The sequence below is a fragment of the Physeter macrocephalus genome, chromosome 9, assembly GCF_002837175.3.
Source record: "Physeter macrocephalus isolate SW-GA chromosome 9, ASM283717v5, whole genome shotgun sequence".
NCBI classification, from domain to species: domain Eukaryota; kingdom Metazoa; phylum Chordata; class Mammalia; order Artiodactyla; family Physeteridae; genus Physeter; species Physeter macrocephalus.
Genome location: NC_041222.1, coordinates 5,488,192 through 5,511,840, shown reverse-complemented (window position 1 = coordinate 5,511,840; position 23,649 = coordinate 5,488,192). Strand labels below are relative to the sequence as shown.

Sequence of the window (23,649 nt, the reverse complement as noted above, 5' to 3'; positions counted from 1 at the left end):
CATCAGACGCGGGGTACACGGAACGTACATCAAGGGGAAAAAAGGCAGGGAGAGAGGGAAGAGAGGCGGGGAGAAGGGCTTTCAGAATCTTACACCTCTGATCAGGAACCCAAGAGACAACAAATAACCAACAAAGCACTGAAAGTTAATAGGTCAATACCTTTTCCTTAAGCTCTTCTTGAGAAAAATGTTCCACTTGAAACCGATTGTGCTCTTCAAGGCAAATACTCAGATAAGATGTTTGATCACTATAAAATGAAAATGGTTCTTCTGCACCAAAAGGAAAAAAAAGTGGGGAGGAGGAGAAAAAGAACATCAGAAGTAGATCCTTCCCAGACAATTCCCCGTGCAATCCATCTAAGGCACTTTGAATTGGGTAGCGGGGGAAAGGGAGATAAGCACACATAGGGAGTTTAGTGCACCACCTTTGGAGCAAAAGTAATTTTCTTCTTTCTCTACAGGCTGGTAACTCAATGTATGGTTTCATCGTGGGCTGTAGGCTTTCACTGTGGCCAACTCTGAACTATAATGTGCACATCCAGTGCTGTACCTGGAGACCATTCTGAGTGGCACAAGCAAATGGTGGTTTTCAATTTAAATGAGGGAGTGATTCTGTTTAAGTGAAAATACAGGAAAATTAGATGTGAGCCTCAAGGGTAGAACTCAAAAGTGCCTGATGTGTTTTTTACCGGCCCCAGAGCCCGCCACGGGAGCAAGCACACCGAGTACAGAAACCGCGTATGAGATCTACGACGGGAGACCCTTGGGTCACGCGCGGCCGGGTCGGCCTTCTCTGCCGCAAAGGTCACACTCTCACAGGGAGCAAAGGCGCAGAGAAGGGTCACGCTATTCACTGAGTGGAGCATATCCACAAGCATGATCTCACTCAACACATGTGGGTAAGAGCTGATACGCCTCCTATAGGGGAAAGAGCTGGACTTCGAAGGAAGATGTCCTGCCTCCAAGCTGGGTAAATCAACCCCCACTGCCACCTCGGTTTCTTCACCTGTAATGTGACGTCAATGCCTACTAGATCCGGTGGGACAACGGTCAGGATCAGAGGTGAGAAGGTAAGTGCCTGCCACTGTGCCTGGTACACAGCAGGCGCTCAGGAAATGTCAAACCTACCACTGCTATTACTGATTGTAAGCAGGAATTACAATCAGTAATAAGGAAGAGAAAGGAAAGGAAGGCTAGAGATAAGGAAAGGAAAACGCCAACCCAGACACCGCGGGGCTCAGGTCCTAGCAAGGGAGGGAGCCAAATACAGCTGTCAGGAGCACAGCAGTGCACGTACCACAGGACCCTCCCCAGCTGAATCCACCTGCGGCCAGGACAGTGTGAAAAGCGATGCTTCAGCAGGAAAGAGCGGTTTCACCCGCACGTGTCTGTGCAGTGGGGCTCTCTGCAGTGGGTGCCGTGGTAGGCAGAGCCCAGATGTTTAGGGTGATGAGGGCCACTGACCAGAGAAAGGGGATGGCAAGGCCCTGAGGCTACCTGGAGTTAGAAGAGCCAAACAATGCAGAACACAGCAGAGGCAGCGAGGAAGCAGTCCTGCAGCAGGCCCTCTGCGGAATTAACACTACCTGCTGGGCCCTTCGACTCCGCGAGCCGAAGCCAGCCAGGTACAGACTAGGAGAGCAACAGTAACATCATCACTGCAAAAAAGGCTTCCCAGACGAAATCCCCGGGTGCCTCGTCTCCTACTGCAGTCTCAGGACTCTCTTAAAGTTCAGCCAGGGCCCTCCAAGTGGGAAAACCAAAGGGAAATACATACAAGAGAGCAAGTACCTTCCCGCCGCCGGATTTCACTGATCTGCTCCTCCAGGGCCTTCTGCAGGTTCTGATAGGAGAGCACATCCCGCTCCAGCCGCTTCCGCAGGGCAAAGATGCTGTTCAACTCAGCCTGCAGGTTGTTGACACTTGGTAAAACAAGACACCAGAATTTTAAAACAGACCTACTTGTGCTTTAAGATGCAAAGCCCAGCAAGCCTTCCTTTGATTTTTATGTCATTTGTGGGGTTTTTTCTGGCTGTAAAAGTAAATACATGTTTATAGAACATTTAAAATAGAAATGTATTTTTAAAAAAAGCAAAAGTTACCATAACCTGACTACCAAAAAACACATGGCAGACTACCTCCTCCCAATCTTTTTCCCTGAGTATTTCTATAAGGTTGAAATAATTCTGGACATATAAACTAAGTTGTGCACTTCTCATTTAAATATGTCCCTACATTTTCAGAAATAATTTACAAACATCATTTTTAATGACTATATAACATTAAATCGGGTGAATGTCCCACCATTTAACTCATCCCCTATTAGTGGACATTTGGGTCATTTCCAAGTTTTTGCTACAGATGTAGCCAGGTGGAAGTAATTTAATTCCCCAGAATGTTTCTCTGGAATAATGCCTGGCAAGGGCTTGGGTATGGAAGGAAGGCTCTCCACAGAAGAGAAGGCGACAAGGAGAACGTCGGCCAGGTCACCCCTAAAAGAGGTGGCACTGGAGGTAAAGGTGAGGGGCAGGAGGGACAAGAAAAAAGAAAAGGAGAAGACTGAGAGTCAATAATAGAAGGAAGAGAAGGACCAATTTGGGGGTCAAAAGAAGTCTACAGTAATGGGTTGGCCACTCACAAACGCAGAGTAGAATGGATTTTTATTGGAGGGGTGGTGATGTCAAGTATCACGTCTGGGTCCGTGTAATATGGTACCGACCTGCACAGAGAGCCTGCATGAAACCAGCAACCCAGAACTCCGAGGAGGCCATGAAAAAGCACACCTCCCAGAACCTGCACTGACGGGGGGAGGACTGTCCCACAGACTTTCCTCCAATGATGCAAATGTTCTGTATCGGCGCTGCTGAATACGGTACCCACCGGCCGAACGTGCCTACTGAACATTTGACATGTGGCTACATGCTGAGGAACTGAATGCTTAATTTTTAAATGTATATGTATGTAGTCACATGGCTAGTGCCTACTGAACTAGGCAGTGCAGTTCCACAAGCAGGGCTCCGGACTCCTACGGATGTGCACGTGGCAGGGATCGGAACCGGTTCTCTCAGAGGAACAGAGGCTCCAGCAGACACCTGAGTAACGTAAATATTGTTTCAATGAAAATCTCTGCGCCTAAAGCCTTGTTTCACACTCAGGGTTAGCTTCTCAAGATGGATTCCCAGCAGTGCAATTACTGGGTCAAAGTATGTGAACATTTTCTGAGACTACCAAGACACCTTAACATATCAGAGAGCCTCCTTTTTTAAATACCAAGAAATACGTCACCCTGTCCAGCGTCTGACCTATTTTTCCCTGAAAGGGTCCATCAACACTTTGAAACTGTCGGAAAAAGTGTACGAAAATGTGGATTTGTTTTAGGGCGAGGGTCCATGAGCTTTCATCAGATTGCTCGAGAGGGGTCCACAGCCCCAAAATGGTTAGGAGCCATCGCCCTAAAATATGTGTGCCACAGACTCAAGCCCCACTTATCCTCCAGCGATTTCTTCCAGCTCCATCCATCGAACTGCACACATAAATCAACATCTATTGGAAGGAAAATAAACCATTATGTCTAATCTTCTATGCTTGCTGCTTTGAAGATGGTTCACTGTGAAGCAGCCTCCTTGCAAGGGAAGGGGCCCTCCCAGCAACCTGTACCTAGTTCCATTTCAAGACAATCATAACGATCAATTTGTAAGGCTGATGGAAACCTTACAGAGGTGTCACAGCACAGCACTCGCTTGGATGCGGTCATGCCGCAGACACGTTTAAGCAGGGGGGACAAAAGGAGTTTGTTTTAGCGAGGCTCCTGCAATGAGGGCTGGGAAAGCTGACTGCTTCACTCCCTCTTTCATCTTCTGACAGGGTGAAAAGTACACGGCTGCTGCTCCTGCGTCTGTCATTTCTGTTTCCCCAACTCCACGATCTCTGCAAGGTGTGAGGAGTCGGTGGAACAAAAGGAGCTTCACTCAGAAAGAAAGGACAGCCCTGAGCCTTCCTCCTTCTGGGGTGGAGTGGGGGAGGAGCCGGAGGACGCACGCCCCCACAATGCCACCACCCACGAGCTCCGTGACCTTGGCGGTCAGCTAGACTGCCCGAGTCCTGCTAGCCTCATCCGTAAAGTGGGGACAGTGCCTCTCCTTCAAGAGTGTTTTGAGGATTCAATGAGATGTTATAACGGAAAGAGCTTAGCTCAGTGCCTGACACACACGAGGTGCTCAACAAACATCACCTCCTTCCCTCCACGTATTCTAATGACTCCCATACAGCAGATACTTATAGGCCAAGCTTTCTGCTACTCCTGAGTTACAGGCGTGATTTTCATCTGGAGATGATTTAAACCCCCCAGGGCACATGTGGCAATTCTGGAGACATTGTTGGCTGTCACCACTGGGGCAGGGAGGGCGCTACTGCCACGTAGTGGCAAAAGCCAGAGATGTCGCTAAACATCTATAATGCACAAGACAGCCCCTCAAATAAAGGACAAAAAGTTATCTAGCCCCAAATCCCAACAGTGCTGAGGTTGAGCAAGCCTGAGTTATAGGCAAAGTATAACCTGTCCTAGTCCTCCAGATGAGAGCTGTCTCAGTAAGGGCCTGGGCTCACGAGCCACGGAGATCTGAGCTCTGCGAATTCCTAAGTGTAGGAGCTTGGGAAATACCCTTAACATCTCCAAGAGCAGATTTCCACTTCTGTGACATGGGCTTGAAGTGTCACTGTGAGGAATAAATCGTAAAGGGAAAGGACCAGGCACACAGCTGCCCTTGGTCAGTTCCCCCCTCCCCGCTCCCCCGTTCCAACTTTAGTTACAAGTACGTCACACGTCTCCAGAGTCGTCCAGCTTTCACTGCCAGCTTCCAGAGAGTGAGCAATGCTGGAGTTACCCCCGGGGGCTCCACCGGCCTTAGCCCACAATTCTGCCCTCCCGCTAGGGCAAGGTCTGAAGACTCAAAACCCCCTGCAAGCTGAGTTTATGAGCAGTGGCATACTGAGGCATACGGAGGCTTTTCACGTTGCCGTTCGTCTTCATAAACGTTACCATTTGTTGAGTGCTTACTACGTGCCAGGCAGAATTAGGACTTTACACATTATCATCTCATTTCAAACAACCCCGGAAGGTAGGTAGGGAGGCAGGTAAACAGGTAGGTCTGTAGGCAGGCCAATCTCAATTGCACAAATACATATCCTGAGGCTCAGGGTGAAAAGTGACTTACCCAAGAGCTCAGAGCTGCTGGATGCATTTTGACTCTGAAGGTGAACAGGAAACCTTTTAAGCACCCCTATGAGTCCAGCCCTGACCCACCTTGGTCCCATGCACCTTGTTATTCACTAAGGAAGAGCCTATGAAACTCAGAGCCGCCATCCGTGACGCTGAGAAAGCCTGACGGCGGCCACATCCACCCCGGGGCCTCTCGGTGCCCAGAGTCAGAACTGGCTCCCATCGGAGTGGCCGCACAATTAAACCCGCTGTGCCCATTCCCCCTCTGAGGTTCCCGGCGCTACTCAACCCCTCCCCCAAGTGAAAATGACGAGCAGCTGAGGCTTCTTGAAAAAGCTCACTTTCAGAGAATTTCATCAGCATGTTTTCATTTTCCTTAAACTCGCTTCAGATTAAAAATCCTGAAAACTCATAACTTAGAAGAGTTGGGAGGGGGTTCATCCGCTGAACATTTCCCGAGTGCCTACTCCATACCAGCCCCCGTGACAGGCACTGAGAAACGCAGACAGCAAGACAGAACCCCTGCCCTGAGGGTGTTCAGCACCCAGGCCGAGACGCAGGCCACACCAGCCGAGTAACAAAGAGAGGTGAGGGCAGCTGTGAGGGCAGAAGAACAGAGCGGGCCTCCTGACGAGGGGAACCCCTGAGGCAAATCCTCAAGGACCAGGGGGACGCAGAGCAGGGTGCAGATAGCTGCTGAAGGCAGAGACCGGAGACACCCGGCCCTGGAACAGTGAGGACCCCGTCAGGGCTGGAGCGAAGGGCAGAAGAGAAGCAGCAGTGAGGGGTGGGTTTTCTTAACTTTTTATTATGGAAAATTTTAGACGTTAGCACATGAAGACAAGTCAGTATAATGAGCCCCCCAACACCTACCCACACGCCCCTGTCCCAACAACCAGGGAGCCGTGGCCCATCTTGTTCCATCGGTGTCCCCGCCCGCTCCCCGCACTGCTGTGCGGCGTGGGAAGGAACCCCAGACATCGTCTCCTTCCACCTGTAACCAACCCAGTGTGCAGAGAGGTGACTCCTCCACGGGAGAAATCACTGAGGTCAACCCAGTGCTGGGCAAAGAGAGGCCCAGATGTGTCACTTGCCCGTGGACACATAGCCTATGATCGGCTCTCCTCCCCACATCTCCCTGCACCAAATCACCTCGGCAATTCTGTGAAGACGCAAGTCACTCCGAGTCACTTATGGAAGACAGGGATAATAATCTTACTTACCTCACAGAACGGCAGTGAGGATTACAAGAGATAATACACGTGGAGGCACTTTCTAAATCTATAATAAAGTATTATAAAAACCTGAGTAATTAGTATTAATGATATCTTTATCCTACATTTGCTGCCAAAAAATCAGACAATTCCTGCTAGGAACTAGGTATATCTGAGTTAAATAAGGCAATCACCATCCAAGCACTTTAAGCTTCCTAAGCAAAGTGGGAAGGCTTCACTGCCTCAGAAACTACCAGCATTTATTCAAAATACGTGTGTTACGCATGCGCGTGATGTCCAAACAGAAACCCTTACCTGTCTGAGTCCTGCAGAGATTTTACCAGATGTGTATAGATGTCCTGCTCTTTCTTTAAGACCTGAATCAGCTCTTCATAGCCTAATTGTTGTTTTTCCTGAAAACGACAATGGGCATCTGACATTAAGAGACGAATTCTGAAAGCGCACATCCTTACATTATGCAAACACATGTGGATAGTTCTGGTTTATAAATCCAAACAAAGGTGATCCCCTGTGCCAGGCTCCAGGTCAGGCCGCAGTCAGAGGGCACCACCTGCAGGGGGAGTGGGGAATGACCGCACATCACTCACGGAGGAAGAAAGCTGAGGGCTGTGCTCCCGACAATACCCAACTGCCCTTCGTGAAACTTCCTCTGCCCTCCCCCCCCCCCCCCCCCCGCCACAACCCAGCTCAGAGCTGCTGGTCATTGTTTTCACAAAACCACAAAGAATGGCCTTCCACGCTTGTTCTTGCTACAAAGAAAAGAAATCCATCAACCAAAACCTGACAAGTTTTAGGGACAAGGGACTTACATGAAAATAGAAGAGGTCAGGTGAGCCACGCTTTCAAGGCACCATGAACAGACTGATGATAAAGAGATCTGAGGTGGATCTCTGCCACTTACTAGCTATGTGACCTCAGCTAACCAGCTTAACAAACCTCTATGAGGTTCAGGCTCCTCATTTATGAAGTGAGGATGTAATTTTGTGAATTTCACAAATGTGAAAATTTTTTTAAGAGTTCAAGTTTTGGCTCTGTCACTTACTGGTTCTGGGACCTCAGGAAGTTACTTACTAGAGCCACCTGTAAAACGCTGGACAACAGCCACCACCGTATGGAGTTACAGAGCAGATAAAAGTTCAGCTGTGTGCTGGAAGGAATGAAGGATCCCAGGGGAAGGGGCCAATCCAGTACTGACGCAACGAAATCCAAAAGCAATCCATGTCTACAGCATTCTGTCACACCAGAAGATAAGGAAGTGTTTAACTAATGGAGCACTGTCGAAAGGATACAGGAGCCAGTTTGCAAAGGCCAAGCCTGGGACAATTGAGCATCAAAATAATGATAGTAACAGACTATAACCCACTGAGTGAAACAGAGATTCATGTCCACACGGATATGAGGAAATGAGTACATGGGAAGAAGAACGGGCTTTTCTTTATAGAACAACTAATAAATGTAGAAGGAATAATGGAATTAGAAGAATCACCATTTGCTAACCATCATGGTAAGAAATTATTCAGCCAAGAAACAAAAGGAGGCTAAAACTAACGGGTGAAAGTTTGAAGAAGATCAGCGTATTTACAAAGACTCAAAATACCTCCCCTCAAATACTTACTAATTACAAAGGAAAAAAGAGTAACTGCATAGTCAAGACACCATGCAGACACCACCTTCACTAAGTTGCCCAAGTCAGCATGGCCGGTAATGCTTCGGTAACAAACCTAAGCCGTGTACTGTCGGATAGGACACACCGAGGACACAGCTCTGGTCCTGTGACACTCCTGCCAAGGATGCCTCACTTGAATCCAGGCACCAAGAAGCATCAGACAGACCCAACTGAAGGACGCTCTACAACAGAACTGGCCTGGACGCTTCAAAAGTCTCAGGGCCGTGAAAGTCAAGGAAAGACTTAAGATTAAAGTCTATTAAATGCAACACAAGATCCTAAATTGGCTCCTTCTACTACAAAGGGCTTTACGGGACAGCTGGTGAGACACGAATGAGCCTGAGGGTTCGATGGTAGTCTGAGGGTCTCTGCTCAGTCCCTGGCTGTGATGGCTGTGCTGTGTCATACAGGAAAAGGTCCCCCCTGCTGACACGAAGTACACACTCAAGTATTCAGAACTGACAGGGCTTCACACAGGCAACTTACTCTCAGATGGCTCAGGACAAGTAAAACCCTTTACTCTTGTAACTTGCCTATAAATTTGAAATTATTTCAAAATAAGAAGAAAAGGTTAAAATAAAGAAGTAAAGTGTGCAGGACACGTGGCACAGCACCTGGCACAGACTAGAAGCTCCTTAATGCTAGGGAGACACTGGGTCAGTGGAGAGAGAGGGGCTGCAAGCAGCCTTTGTGTCTCATGTGGACTCAGCCTGTCGCCTAAAGTTCAGATAACGACCTAGGACTGGGCTTCCGACCCTAATGAAAACTCAAACGGGAACGAGGGGAAAAAGGTACATCTTTATTTCCGCTAACCTCTAGCTGAAATTCAGCATTTCCTTCATTTAGGGGTTGAAGGAACACTGTTACTGCTACAAACCAAAGTAGTACTCTTGTTTTCCTGAGATTTTGTCATCAAAAGAAATACAGTTACTTTGTATATGTTGCAAGTATCTCAAAATACTTATTCTCATCACTACCTCAAAACTACAGCAGTCACTCTGTTCACCACTAGATCTTGTTATTTAACACATTAATAAAGAAGCACCATTTCTACAGCTGATTTTTTTTATATTTTGATAACCAAATTTCAAAATAATTGGTTTCCTTTATAATCCTGTGCACATATTTTGTGCATTTAAATACTTTTCCAGGGAAGAGGTCCTTCACTCCAGCACACTGGAGTGAAGGGATGCAGATGGCAAAAAGGTCAGCAGCCCCTGACCCAGGAGAACGCTGCTGCGCTTCTAGCCCTGAACGAAACAAGGCCAAGGCACCACCTGCCAATTGTGGGTTTTAAATGCTAACCCACCAGTTTGGTCATGAGAAGCTGGCCACCCACACTGCTAGAAATGTCAGGCCCTTTTATAAATCGTGTCACGTGACACTGGGACAAGGCGCTCCCACCTGCCTTCTGTACACTGTCACCAGTGTCAGCTCCCACCCGTACACACCACAAGTAGACAGAGGGCCCCAGGGGAGCGCCTGGGAGGAACTCACCCGGGGATCAAGACGAAGAGGCCACCATGTCCTCAGGATGTCAGCCGTGGTACAAAGTGCTCTCCAGCATTTTCTCATTTAATCCTCACAAGCCAGTGAGCTCAAGCATTACCACTCTTCCCCATTTTGGTGATGAGGGAACTGAGGCACAGAGTCAGGGTGGTGAGGCATGGTGTGGACCCAGGCAGCCAGGCTCCAGGGCCTGTGCTCTTCGGTCCACCCACGAATGACCCATGATGGATGCAAAGCACTGGGAGCTTGACAAAGGTGACACAGTCACTGTCAGCCACATAAAGGCCAGCCAACAGTGACAACGAAAGTAAGAAAACCTACTGCTTCTTGAGCATCTACCACCAAGGGCAGGGATTGTTAAGAGCGTGTGACCTTATTAGCTGTGTGACCTTGAACAAGTTACTCAACCCCTCTGTGCTTCAATAGCCTCACCTGGAAGTAGAGGTAATAATTCTACATATCTCATAGGGTTGTGAAACAGATTAACTGAGCTAATCTATACAAAATTCTCACACAGATGCCTGGCACAGAGTAAACACTTAAGGAGTGTCAACCATAACTACCATTCCTACGCTCCAATGCTAGGCCAGGTCCTTTACATAGGTCATCTCTAATCACACTAACAACCAAGGAGGTATATTAATCTTCCCACTTTTCAGATGAATAAACTGATTCTCTGAGAGGACAGGTCATGTATTTGAGTCCATTCAGCTAATAAGTGGCAGTCAGAATTTGTGCTTAGATACGTAACCAACCAAGAAGGACTAGGAAAAAAGATGAATAAATGTGGACCTCGGGGCTTCCCTGGTGGCGCAGTGGTTGAGAGTCCGCCTGCCGATGCAGGGGACGCGGGTTCGTGCCCTGGTCCAGGAAGATCCCACATGCCGCAGAGCGGCTGGGCCCGTGGGCCATGGCCGCTGAGCCTGCGCGTCCGGAGCCTGTGCTCCGCAACGGGAGAGGCCACAGCAGTGAGAGGCCCGCGTACCGCAAAAAAAAAAAAAAAAAATGTGGACCTCAGGTGGATGTGGGAGACTCCGCTGTGGGATGTACATATCCAGTGAAAGAATTCCGACCCTGTATCTTAACTGGATCACGGTGGGCCTGGCTGGAAGCCCTAGAGGACTGCCCACTGTGGTGCAGGGCCTGGGGGCCCGGCTCGGTTCCCCTCCCCTCCTTTCAGGCAGCCATTCCAAACCTTCACCAGGTTTTCCAGGTCACTGCTCACCTCAGCCCCCACCCTCCCCCTGCCAGCCGGCCACACCTGTGCTTGCTTTCCTGCCTTTCCATCTCCGTGGAACCAGGAAACTCCCTCCTCCTCCTCAGACACCACGCTCCATCAGTCGGGTCCTCTCCACTGACACCCTCCATGGTCCCTTACAGAGACCCTCCTCCAGCCCCACGGCACCCTGGTTCACCTTCACCTTCACCCGGAGCTCGTGTACCAACCACGTGTTCACAGGCCTGGGGACCCCTTGCGGGCAGCAGCATCCCAAGCCAGGCACAGTGCTTGCCACAGATGCTCGCTGAAATGGTGATTAAAACGGTAAGAGGGGAACACAGGGACCAATATGACTCTTCAGAGCAGAGATTCCTGTGGATATTTTGCATAATGGAAGTCAGAGTGAGTCAACGTCTTCCTAGAAGCAAACTGCTCACCCATGTTAAATAAATGAACTCTTCAGAGCCTTTTGGGTCCCATTTCATCAATCACCTGTTCCCCTGCGCTGAATCATGACCCATTAGAATGAAGTCATTTGGCTCCCTCGGCAGAGCTGGCAAACCAGTGGATCTCCTCGGCCCAGAGGCAGAGGGCCAAGCGGCCCAGAGGGGGCCCCTGCTCAGCAGGAGCAACCAACACCCCGCCCCGTCCCCTACCCTCTGCCCTCCACCCCCACCCCCCACCTGCCTCTCCAAACAAGACAGAGCCCAAGAGTCTACGCCCCTTGGCATCTGTGAGGCTCTCCAGTATGTTCCCAGTAAACACTCCCTTTCACTGTTGTCTTGCTCAAACTCCTCAGCGTTGGATCCTACAGCTTGCAATCAAAAGAACCTTAACAAATACACTCACATTATTTTTAATCCTCTCAGGCATGTAACTCCCCATTTACAGATTAGGAAGGTGAGTTTCAGTGAGAGGAGGTGACTCGCCCAAGGTCACAGAGCTAATAAGCGGCAGAACGGACATTCTGACACCAAAGCCGAGGCATTTTCTACTCCACCATAGTTTCCTCAATGACTTGAAGGAAACGCATGTAATGGGCAGACCACAATCTGAAGAGGCAGCAGATATGTAAAGAGAAAACCTTAATGGCTCACTTCTTGGTAATCAGGGCAATTTAGTGGCCTGGCAGACAGATGGTGTCTATTTCAGTAGCTATATCACAGCTCTGCAACAAAGACATTTATTTTAATACTCAGGAAATTCAGCTGCAATGTCCCAACCATGTCAATAGCCAAACTATAAATCTCTGGCTGCAGCAAGTTAAATATGGTCAGTGTGTTTTACTCTCTGTTCTTCAATTCCCTGGTCATCCAGCATTAATTCTCAGGATCACACATGATTAGAAGGAAAACAGACTGCCCAGAGCCAACAGAGACATCATCACAGCCTCAAGTTCTTCCTAGAAATGGGCAGAGGATAAACCCTAAATCAACACAAAATGGCCAAGGGCAGAGCAGAAGAAATCCGTGTTTTCTACAAAGAAAGAACTACAACCTGAAAAGTATACCTTTCTCAGGGGGAAAATACCATAGGCTGCAACAGCTGGGATTTCTTAAACTGACACCTAGAAATTTTCAATTCCTAAATGATCATTTATAATCTTTTATCCTCGATTTGCAATTACTCTTGCAGAACAGAATTAAAACCTTTGCTAAAATACGTAGGTATTTTGCACAGTCATTTAAGCATCACCAGGATCTAAAACATGACTGAAATGTCCATGGGATGACTTTATACTTGTGTTTCTGAGAAGTACAGACAGCGGCCAGCACAAAAAACTAAAAACAATGTGGTACAGATGATCAAACTAGTGACATGAAATATTAAAATACTCTGTTCAGTAAATTTAGGAACATTTTGTTCAACATTTAGACACTTTTACATATCTAAAACATGATTCAAAATAGTAAAGTTTAACCACATGTACTCAAATTAGTGATTATTTGTCCATCTAAAAAACCTGATGGGCTGCTATCTTGTTTCAAAACAGACTGTGCCTCGTGAAAAGATGCTCAACATTGCTAATCATGAGAGAAAGTGCAAATCCAAACCACAATGAGGTACCACCTCACAGCGGGCAGAATGGCCACCATCAGAAAGTCTACACATAATAGATGCTGGAGGGGGTGTGGAGAAAAGGAACACTCCTGCACTGCTGGTAGGAATGTAAACGGGTGCAGCCACTATGGAGAACAGTATGGAGGTTCCTTAAAAACCTCAACAGAGGGCTACCATATGATCCTGCAATCCCACTCCTGGGCATATATCTGGAGAAAACTCTAATTCAACATGGCACATGCACCCCAATGTTCACAGCAGCAGTATTCACGATAGCCAAGACATGGAAGCAACCTAAATGTCCACTGACAGCTAAATGGATAAAAAAGATGTAAGGGAATATTACTCAGCCATAAAAAAGAATGAAATAATGCCATTTGCAGCAACATGGATGGACCTAGAGATGATCATACTAAGTGAAGCAAGTCAGAAAGAGAAAGACAAATATATGATACCACTTATATGTGGACTCTAATAAAACAATATGATACAAATGAACTTATCTACAAAACATAAAGAGACTCACAGACATAGAAAACAAACTTATGGGTACCAAAGGGGAAGAGGGGAGGGGATAAACTGAGAATTGGGGATGAACAGATACGCCCTACTATGTATAAAATAAACAACAAGGACCTACAATATAGCACAGGGAACTATATTCAGTATCTTGTAATAACCTATAATGGAAAAGAATCTGAAAAAGAATGTATGTATACACACACACACAAACACACACATAGGCGTATAACTGAATCATTTCGCTGTATACCTAAAACTAACACAACATTGTAAATTAACTATACTTCAATTTTTTAAAAACGGTTAAAAAAAACAAGACTGCGTCTGATTATGGGTTTACGTGCATCTTAATATCCAACTAAATTTGGTCAAAATAAAGCAACTATTCACAAAATAAAGCAACTAAATCACAAAACATTAGCCCTCTGAGATTTAGTTATTGGACTTGCCCAAGGTCACTCAAGTGAAGTGACAGAGTCAAGAGAGGAATCCAGGCCTCCAGACTTCTGGCCCAGCCCAATGGCCAAGTCCTCGCTGACATTCTTACTCAAGAGCGATGGCAAAACGCAAATCCACAAATGGTCAGAGTTAAGAAGGAGCTCCCACCGCTCAGGCAGCAGTGCCCTCCAGGACCAGAGCTGATACGGAGCGGATACACAGTGCAACGGCCGGTACTGGTGCTAAAACACTGAAACACGTCTACACCAGTTGTAAACTAACCCCTGATCCATACACCCCAACCACCCGAGCCCCTCTCCAAGACCCAGGAACTACAGCGTTGGTGCCCGGCACAAGAGCAGGTCTCCGGGACCCCCACTCCAGCCCTAGCGCCTGAGTCTGTTCTGATGGCTATGCCCGTGCTGCACTGGTTGTTAATTATTTTGAGAATCATCCTTCACAAAAACCACAAGTCGTGATCAGAGTCATTCATCAGAGAACTAATTTGCATAATAATTCCCTGTTTTCTGAACGTATGTACTTAATTAAAGCCAGGTTTTAAAAAAAACAACAGGGGCTTCCCTGGTGGCGCAGTGGTTGAGAGTCTGCCTGCCAATGCAGAGCACACGGGTTCGTGCCACGGTCCGGGAAGATCCCACATGCCGCGGAGCGGCTGGGCCCGTGAGCCATGGCCGCTGAGCCTGCGCGTCCGGAGCCTGTGCTAGGGCCCCAAAACCGGGGAAGAAAAAAAAAAAAAAAAAAAAAAAAACCTTGGCCGACAGTGAACGCCTTTCTTTCCCATCTCTGGCCGCCTAGCTGTATTACAGGCAAGCTGCACGTCAGAACAATCTGGACGCATCTCCACAAACCAATATCATCAGTCATTCAATCAACAAACGTCCACTGAGCCAGGCACTGGGATTCAGACACGAACACCAGTTCCCTTCCCCTGAGGTGCCTCCCGGGGTGCGCAGGGCTCGAGGGAGGGGAAGCAGCAAGGAGGCTCTGTAACGTCAACCCAAGGGCTAAGCGCTACGGTGGATGGATGTGCAAAGTGCCGCACAAGGGGGAGGACAAGGAGACATCGCTTTCAGCAGGCCAGGGAAGGAGCCCCAGAGAAGGTGACACCAGAGTGGCAGCCCTAGGGGTGTGCAGGAGCCACCAGGTCAACAAGGAAGAAGGCATTCCAGGCAGATGGAACAGCATGTGCAAAGGCACAGAGAGGTACAAACACGGAGTTTTCGGGAATCTGCAGGAAGTGAGGTGTTGTTAGAGATGATGGGGAATGAAAGAAAAGGAGAATGGAAAGCTAGCTTGGGGCCAGATCACGAAGGGCCTGCTGTGCCATCGTAGGTGTGCATGGAAATGTTCAACTGGAAAATGTTCTTACCTCGAGATTACATAGCTCTTGAGAGAGTTGCCCCCAGGAGGGCAAACATGAGGCTCATCTTGGTTTTTTTGGTTTTTTGTGGGTTTTTTTTTTTGCGGTACGCGGGCCTCTCACTGTCGCAGCCTCTCCCGTTGCGGAGCACGGGCTCCGGACGCGCAGGCTCAGCGGCCATGGCTCACGGGCCCAGCCGCTCCGCGGCATGTGGGATCCTCCCGGACCGGAGCACGAACCTGTGTCCCCTGCGTTGGCAGGCGCACTCTCAACCACTGCGCCACCAGGGAAGCCCCAGGGCTCATCTTTGAACAAGCTCTAGTTTCTCGGTTTCCTGAGCAGTGCAAATACTAACACTCAGCTGAAGGCTACTAATCTGTAAGGAGGAAAGACTGAGAACCCCTCCTCCTACCTGCTGTAAGCTCATTTACCAGCACAAGGGCCTTGGAGGATCTTTAGGTCAGAGGAGTCATCAAATATGTGTCAGGAAAGGATATGAATTTGCATGTGAATGTCCAACTTGAGTCGAGCTTACCTCGGAGAAGATGCTTTTGCTGCCTGGTGACTGAGAAGAGCACTTTTCTGTTATTAAATCTTCACTCCTGAACTCGAGACCCTCCGCAGTCATTAAATAACGGTTCTGCTGTATTGCTTCCAAGTCTTTTTCATTGAATTTCTAAGGAAGAAAACAAATCATAAGGAAGTTGTCATCAAGAAAAAAATACTAAGAGATGGTCCCAAACTCTTTAAGGGAAGATTTACTGTTTTCCACAATTTAAACAATTTCCATCATCCCAAAATATTAGGCAATTACAAATGGTAATGCAATCCCTCTGTGCGTTATCACAAGCAGGAGAGCAGCACGCCAGCAAGGCACAGGCAAGGACAGCGGCAGTCATTACAAACCTCCCCTCTCGCCACCACTGGGACACCTCCCAGCGGGGACAGAAGACAAAGCCCAGGCTCTGGCCCCTCGACCCAGGCTCCAATCCTGGGCCCTCCTTGGCCAGGGTGTGATTTCTGAGTCTGTTTCCCATGCTACAGGGTTAGTGCAGCGATTAGAGGGACTGTGTATCAAAACGCAACAAAGTCTAGGAGCTCCTGAAACATTACAAATTTGACAAAGCTTGAACCGTCCATATCTACGAGGAGATTTGACTTCCAGGAAGAAAAAGGCAAGACTGCAACTACTTTGGGGGTCTGGTCACGGGTGAAAGCTCCTCCTTCACAATGAGACACAATACAGCCCGCTTCACCAACCCCTTCAGAAGAGGTGACATCCAATGATACTACAGGCCTGGCAACCACTTCTCCGGTCTTTTGGCCAAATTCAAGCACAGAATCTATTCCTAACGATTTAAAACCTGGTAACTCCTGAACTACGTGTCCGTCCACTCTCTGTGGGAAATTAAGGGTGAGAACCTCATCTCATTCCTAACCACCCATCAGAATTAATTCATCATGTCAAACATTTCTAAAATAGCTGAACACAAACAAGAAAGTAGAAGCAATTTTTTGTAAAAACCCATTGAACTGTAACAGGAAGCACTGGGAATCAAATAACCAAAACAGAAATTCTAGAATTACCATCATACAGTTGTGCTTGAGTTACAATTTTCATTTTATTTCTTAAAAGTCCAACTATATATACACATTAACAAACGGGCCCACAAGGCTTAGAAGGGAACAGCCGCCCCTAGCTCTCCACTCCTCACCTCTGAGTTCCACTCGCAGAAAAAAACAGCTTTTGACTCTACTGATTTCTGTTATTTACTTCCATGTTTCTACATTATGCTCCTACGCTCACACTGCTTGATTTCCTAAGGCTAGATTTTATTAACTGGCTCCTGTCACAGAAGTTTAAGGATATAGCTCTCACATCATCTACCCCCCAACGCTTTTCCTAATAGTTACATCACGATTTTGGTTAAATCAACATTCTGCATTTAAGTGATTATGGCCACGCACATACCGTCCACAGCCCAGCCAAATGGTGTTCCACGGTGACATTTCCGTTCGTGTTTAATTCCTTGCTTTTCTTGGAATTAGCAACAACTGCTCTGTTCTGTTTACTTAGTTCATAAAACTAAATTATGTACTTAGTGTTACTTTATCTCCAAACTTATAAATTCTTCTACATGGAGTCAAGACACATCAGGTAAATGATGGGCTCTATTTCAGTTTCTTGAAAAAATCCCAACTAAGCCCTCCCTCAACAGCTCAAATCTGGGCTTCTACGTAAGTGGCTGGGATCTCCCTTCCCCACATCCCAGGTGAATTCCCTACTTTCTGGATCCCATTCTGTGTTACTTCCTCATTTGTATGGTCTCGTCCTCTAGCAGTTTCCTGCAAGGAGCACATGGAGGCAGATGATTTTAGGCATCAAATATCTGAAATTACCTTTATTCTGCCCTCATTCTTGCTGCCAGCTTGGCTGACTACAGAATGCTGGATTGGAAATCACTTTTCCTCAAAACTCTGAAAGCACTGCTCTCCTGTCTCCTGGCTTCCAGTGTTGCTGCTGAGAATTCTGATGTCATTTCGGGTCTGGGTCCTTTGTATGGGACCTATTATTCTCCTCTCTCTGGAAGCCTTTCAGATCCTCTCTTTGCCCGTGTTCTGAAATTTCACAATGACACAGGATTGTGAAATTGCGATAGAAGTCTTTCTTCATTCACCATGACAGAAACAGAGCAGGCCCCTTCAAGGTAGAGATAGCTGCCCTTGCATTCTGAAAAGTTTTCTCCTATTACTTTGAACTTTTCCTTCCCTCTGCTTTGCCTCTTCTATCTTTCTGGAACTTTTGTTCGTCATATATTGGAGCCCTTGACTCGAGCCCCTGATTTTCTTATCTCTCTTCTCTCATTTGCTCACCTTTTTGTTTGTTTCTGTGTTTAACTATATTTTCTGGAAGATGTACTTGACTCTCGTGCAACTTTTCTAACTCTTGTATTAGGCTTTTTATATCTGTAATCATACTTCCAATTTCCAATAAGGTCATTCCTCTTTTTCCCAAATATCTTCTTTATCAGATCCCGAACTCATTTCTTATCTGAAGATGTTACAGTACTGAGTTTTCTTTAAAAGCTGTCTAGTTTTCTTCTCCGCCTCCACTGTTTCTGTTTCCTCTACGTAGCTCTGTCCTGTCTTTGTCTTTCCTCTTAGACGCTTTTCTCCTGTTTGAGGAACTCGGGCCACCCACGTATCTTTAAGGGTAGAAGTGTCCAGAAGCTCTGTGAGTGTGGAAAAGGTACCTCAATGGCAGCCTCACCGTGAGGTGATCAGGCGGGGACTCAGCGGTTTTGCTGAAGGGCCCCTACTGTCAGTCAGCATCTTTCAGTCTTCTCGGTCCAGAGAGGACTCTCCGTGCTGGTACACACCCTCCACTCCTTCTCTCTGAGGGATCCACTCCTGTTTTCAGCTGCACCTGGTGACCCCCAGGCCAGAGCTTCTCTGCTTTAAGGTCCCCACAGAGTAAACCTCCCATATACTGCTGGTGACAGTAAGGCCACCTAACTGCCCAGCATTCCAGCAACCTCTGTTGCTGACAAAGGTACCAGGTACCCCCACTGCCCGCTGAGCCTTTCTGGGTTCTGTAGGATGAATCAGCTTCTTCTTGTTGGCTTTTCGTCCCCAAGGCATGAGGCAGAGGGGAGAAAGCTGAATCCTATGTAATTACCACTTACCATTCAAACAGCAACCTGCCCTTCCACCATTCCCATTCTCCTGGTCCTGTACGTTTATACCTTTTCACCCCTTCACCGTCACATTAATGAGGCTTCAGGAGGAAGCAGTGTTAAACACGCATGTTCACTCCATCATGGTTACCTGTAACTCTGAGCTGAATCAAAAATCCAATATACCATCAAATGATAAGGGCAGTCCAGGACAAAAAAGGAACAGATAGAAGAAACGTACAGAGGAGTGAGAGAGCATGGCACAAAGGAAAAGCCAGTACCGCAGCAGAAGGCTGGCGCTAGAGCAAAGCAGGCTGGGGCCTGAATCAGGCCCTGCCATTTACTGGTCACGTGACCCAGGACAACTCCCTTCTCTTCTCGAAGCTTTCATTTCTCCAAACTTACCTCCCTGGTGGCTGAGGTCCAAATGACATAAAGAAAGCTCTACAGTGCTCCGATAAATAACAGTGAAGACCACACTCTTTTTTTTGCCCAGCCTTACCTTTTTATAAGCATTCCTGTAAAAAAGTTTAAAAAACAAAGCAAAACAAAAAAAACCTATACCGAAGTCAAAAGATTTAAATACAAAAGAAAAAATGTTGTGGTACCTGAAGCAACAAGTCCTTCTGACTGGCACTTTCTGTTAGACTTCTGATCACTTGCTCTTGACTGTGCAATTTTTTATTACTTTCATTCAAAAGACTCTTGTAACGATTCTCCACTGCTTTCTCTCTTTCATTCACTTCATTGCGTAATTTCTCAACTTCATTTCTAAGGTCCTACCAGAAGAAAAAGAAAAAATGGAATTTACTTGACAAAAATTTCAAGGTAATCTTTCACCTGTTTACCTTACTGCTGTAAGAGAGCAGGCTAAATTGATATATTTAACAAACGTAAGCTTCCTTCTCATTTAAAGTCTTACAAAAACCAACTTTTAAGAATAATAAATTTGGGGAACGCTTCATGCACAGACATTTATCACAAAATTATTAACAATACTGAAAAACCAGAAAGAAACTAAATGTCTAAATCTAGCAACAGAGAATTAATTATAAAAAGCATATATTATTAAAAAAAATCACAATTATGAGTAAAAACAAAGCAGGATATTATGTAATATGATGCTGATTGTTTTCTAAGCGTTTACACAAAATATTGTCAAGGCTATGGGGAAACACACCAAAATAATGACAGTATCCCCAAGTAGAGGGATTATGGGTGACTTTGCATTGATTTTCATTTTTCTGAGTATCTAAAATCTCTAAATAAGTCTGTATTACTTTCATAATCAGAAAAAAAACTGTCTTAAAAAATGACATTTATGGGGCTTCCCTGGTGGCGCAGTGGTTGCGCGTCCGCCTGCCGATGCAGGGGAACCGGGTTCGCGCCCCGGTCTGGGAGGATCCCACATGCCGCGGAGCGGCTGGGCCCGTGAGCCATGGCCGCTGGGCCTGCGCGTCCGGAGCCTGTGCTCCGCAACGGGAGAGGCCACAACAGAGGGAGGCCCGCATACCATAAAAAGAGACCAGTAGGTTAAAAAAAAAAACAAAAAAAATGACATTTATAATAACATGGAAAATGCTTATGTTATACTGTTAAGGAAAAAAACAGAAAACAAACAGTACAGAGTGTGATTTTTAACTACCTCAAAATCTGTACTATTTATAATATTGAAGCACTATTCATAACAGCAAAAGGCTGGAAACAACCCAGATGTCCACCCACGGAGGAACAAACTCTGGTGCATTCTCACAGTGGAGCACTCTGAAGCTATAAAGGAAAAGTAATGAGGACTCTACAAATATCCCGCCCTCAAGTAATCTTCTAAATATATTGCTCAGGTGGGCATGTGGGGTGGAGGGTGGTGTGGACCCCAAGAGAAAAAACAAGGATGTCTAGCATACTGCCATTTATTTAACCATAAATAATGGCTGCCTATACGGAAAAGGAGAGAACAAGGTACAGGAGAGAGTAGACTCATTTTACAGATGTGCCAGTGAAGCTGTTTAAATGTTAGTTAATTATTTTAAAAATAAAATAATAATCTCCTAAAACTAAAAGCAAAAGAAACCGAAAAAGAATTTAACTGTGTATCAAGCTGACCGGTTAACCAACCAGAGAGGAATGATTTCAGTAACATAAAAGCAGATTAATTTGTACACCCCTAGTGGGATATTTCTCCAGTGTCAAAGGGACTGCTGCAAAAATCGTAAACTGTCTTCAGTAATCATGTTGCAAGAAATAATATTCGAATCGTTACTCTGAAACTGTGTGTGCGTAGATATATACATATTTATTAAATAAGTAATTATCACTATCATAAGAACCAAGCCTCAGAGAAAACAAATACAAATATAAAAGAAGTTAAAACATGTAATTCTAAATTTGAATTGGAAATACGAATATGAACTTACATTTTGTTATTTCTTTCCTTTCACCGAAAAAGCCTAGAATCAGTATCCTCCCTAGCATGCAGGCTGTAGTCTCTAAATATCATCGCTCACCAAAAAAAAAAAAACAACAGGGTTCTTTAAAACAGTGGTTCTCAAAGTGCAGTCCCTAGAACAGAGTTAGCAGCACCACCTGGGAACCGCAAATGCAAATCACTGGGCCCTAACCCACATCTATTAAATCAGAAACTCTGAGGGAGGGAAGGAGGGCCCAACAATCTGTGTTTTAATAAGCCCTCCAGGTGATTCTAAATCACACCAGAGTTTGCCTTATAGAAAGGGACGATTCCAGGCCTGGGGCAGGAGTATATAGTATGAGCCCAGACATCTTAACATGTCAGAAAGGAAGGAAGCTGTCAAAGACTACACATTCACGTCCAAAGAACTCAGGAATCAACTCGAATAAGCTTTTTCACTGTCAAAAGATAGGACAATTAGAATATCAAGGATAATGACAATGAATTTAAATACGTCAAAAATGTTAAAAAGCTATGAGTTCATAATAATTAAAAAATAAAAAACCTTTGGTCACTGTGATAGGCAGAATTACGGCCCCCCAAAGATGTTCACATCCTAATCCCCAGAATCTCTGACTATGCTGAATTACATGGCAAATGGTAATAAAAGTTGAAGATGGAATGGAGGTTGCTAATCAGCTGACCTTAAAATAGAGAGATTATCCAGGTGGGCCCAATATAATCACAAAGATCCTTAAAAGTGGAAGAGGGAAGCATGAAAAAGACTCCACCAGCCATTGCTGGCTTTGAAGATGGACGGGGGTCATGGGTCTAGATGTGCAGACAGCCTCTAGAAGCTGGAAAAAGCAAGGAAATGGATCTTCTCCTGGAGCCTTCAGAAGGAACACAGCCCTGCCATAGTAAGACCCATTTCAGATTTCTGAATTCCAGAACTACAGGGTAGGTTTGTGTTGGTAAGCAGCCAAGGGTGTGGTGATTTGTTACAGCAGCGATAGGAAACTAATACAGTCACCTTTGGAAGATTTTAGGGAATTCTTCCATTGTCTTTCTTGTATGAACTACACCCCAGAGTAACTAAATAGATGATGAAAAACAAATTTTTCTTCATACAAGTATACAGCTATAAAAGAAGAAGGAATGATGAAATTAAATTATCACCATTTTGCAAACAATCATCAATGGCTAGTAACATCACAAAAACAGGGACTATCAGATACAGTGTACCTCCTGTTGGAAGTACAAATGACCACCTATGATGTAATCTTGCCAAAAAATTAAACCTGAATTTGATCGTGCACCTTATCTAACTACCAATTTACTAGAAATAAAAGTCAGCAGAGAAACAAGTTGAATGACATTACAAAAATACAATCAGCAAAATCCAGAATGTGGAAAACAATAAAGGACAAATGACCCAACTTATTCAACAAATAAATTTCAAAGAAAAAAAGGAGAGAGAACCTGTAGATTAAATAATAATTAAGAAAGTTGGGGAAGGCTAGTGTGAACTCACAAATTCATACTGATTCTGATTCATTCTGAGTTCATTCTAGCTTCCCTTTCTTAATACACACACACACACACACACACACACACTAGCTCACACACAGAGATGGACACAGAAATAAATACAGATGTGTATGTGCATGTATGCAAACATATTTTCAAGCTCTGTCTACTGCCAAGGCCTAGAAGTATTGACACCCCAGTAGTAATGAGGATACCTGTCATTCAGATCTTGGTTCCTAAATATCATTCTCCAATAAAAGAAATCAGAGATCCTTAGAGAAATGGTTGATTCCAGGATTGGGTTAGGGAAAATACAAGAAGAGTCCAGGACATCCTGTGACCCTAACAAGTTTGGAAGTGCTCAAGAAATGTTAAAGACACAGGAATCAATTTGAAGGAGTTCCCAATGGCCATATCTGGGCCAATCTGAACAAGAAAATAAAACACGATAGTAATGGCTTAACAATCTACAGAATGGAACAAATATCCATGAGTCCATACTGATATAAACAACTATATAATAAATAACTGCAGGAAAAGGGGCAGCCCTTCCTTACGGTGGAATTACAACTAATAAGTGTAGAAGGAATGATGGAAAATCACCACTAAGCAAACACCACAGTAATGACTGTTGTAGGTAAGGGTCATCAATAAGATTCTTAAAAGTATGAGGAGAAACAAGACATTTACATAGTGTCAAAGTATTTCCCCCCAAGGGCTTCCCTGGTGGCGCAGGGGTTGAGAGTCCGCCTGCCGATGCAGGGGACACGGGTTCGTGCCCCGGTC

General features: G+C 45.8%; 1 protein-coding gene across 1 annotated transcript in view; it reads right to left on the bottom strand.

The window, feature by feature from the left end:
- The window catches only part of CDK5RAP2 (CDK5 regulatory subunit associated protein 2), a 197,073-nt gene that overhangs the window by 82,458 nt on the left and 90,966 nt on the right, over positions 1-23,649 (bottom strand). Inside the window, exons 13-17 of the mRNA XM_028493591.2 lie at positions 19,535-19,705; positions 15,785-15,925; positions 6,748-6,845; positions 1,792-1,922; positions 161-270 (exon numbers count right to left, since the gene is read on the bottom strand). Coding sequence (XP_028349392.1) covers positions 161-270; positions 1,792-1,922; positions 6,748-6,845; positions 15,785-15,925; positions 19,535-19,705 — 651 coding nt within the window. The remainder of the gene's footprint in view (positions 1-160; positions 271-1,791; positions 1,923-6,747; positions 6,846-15,784; positions 15,926-19,534; positions 19,706-23,649) is intronic.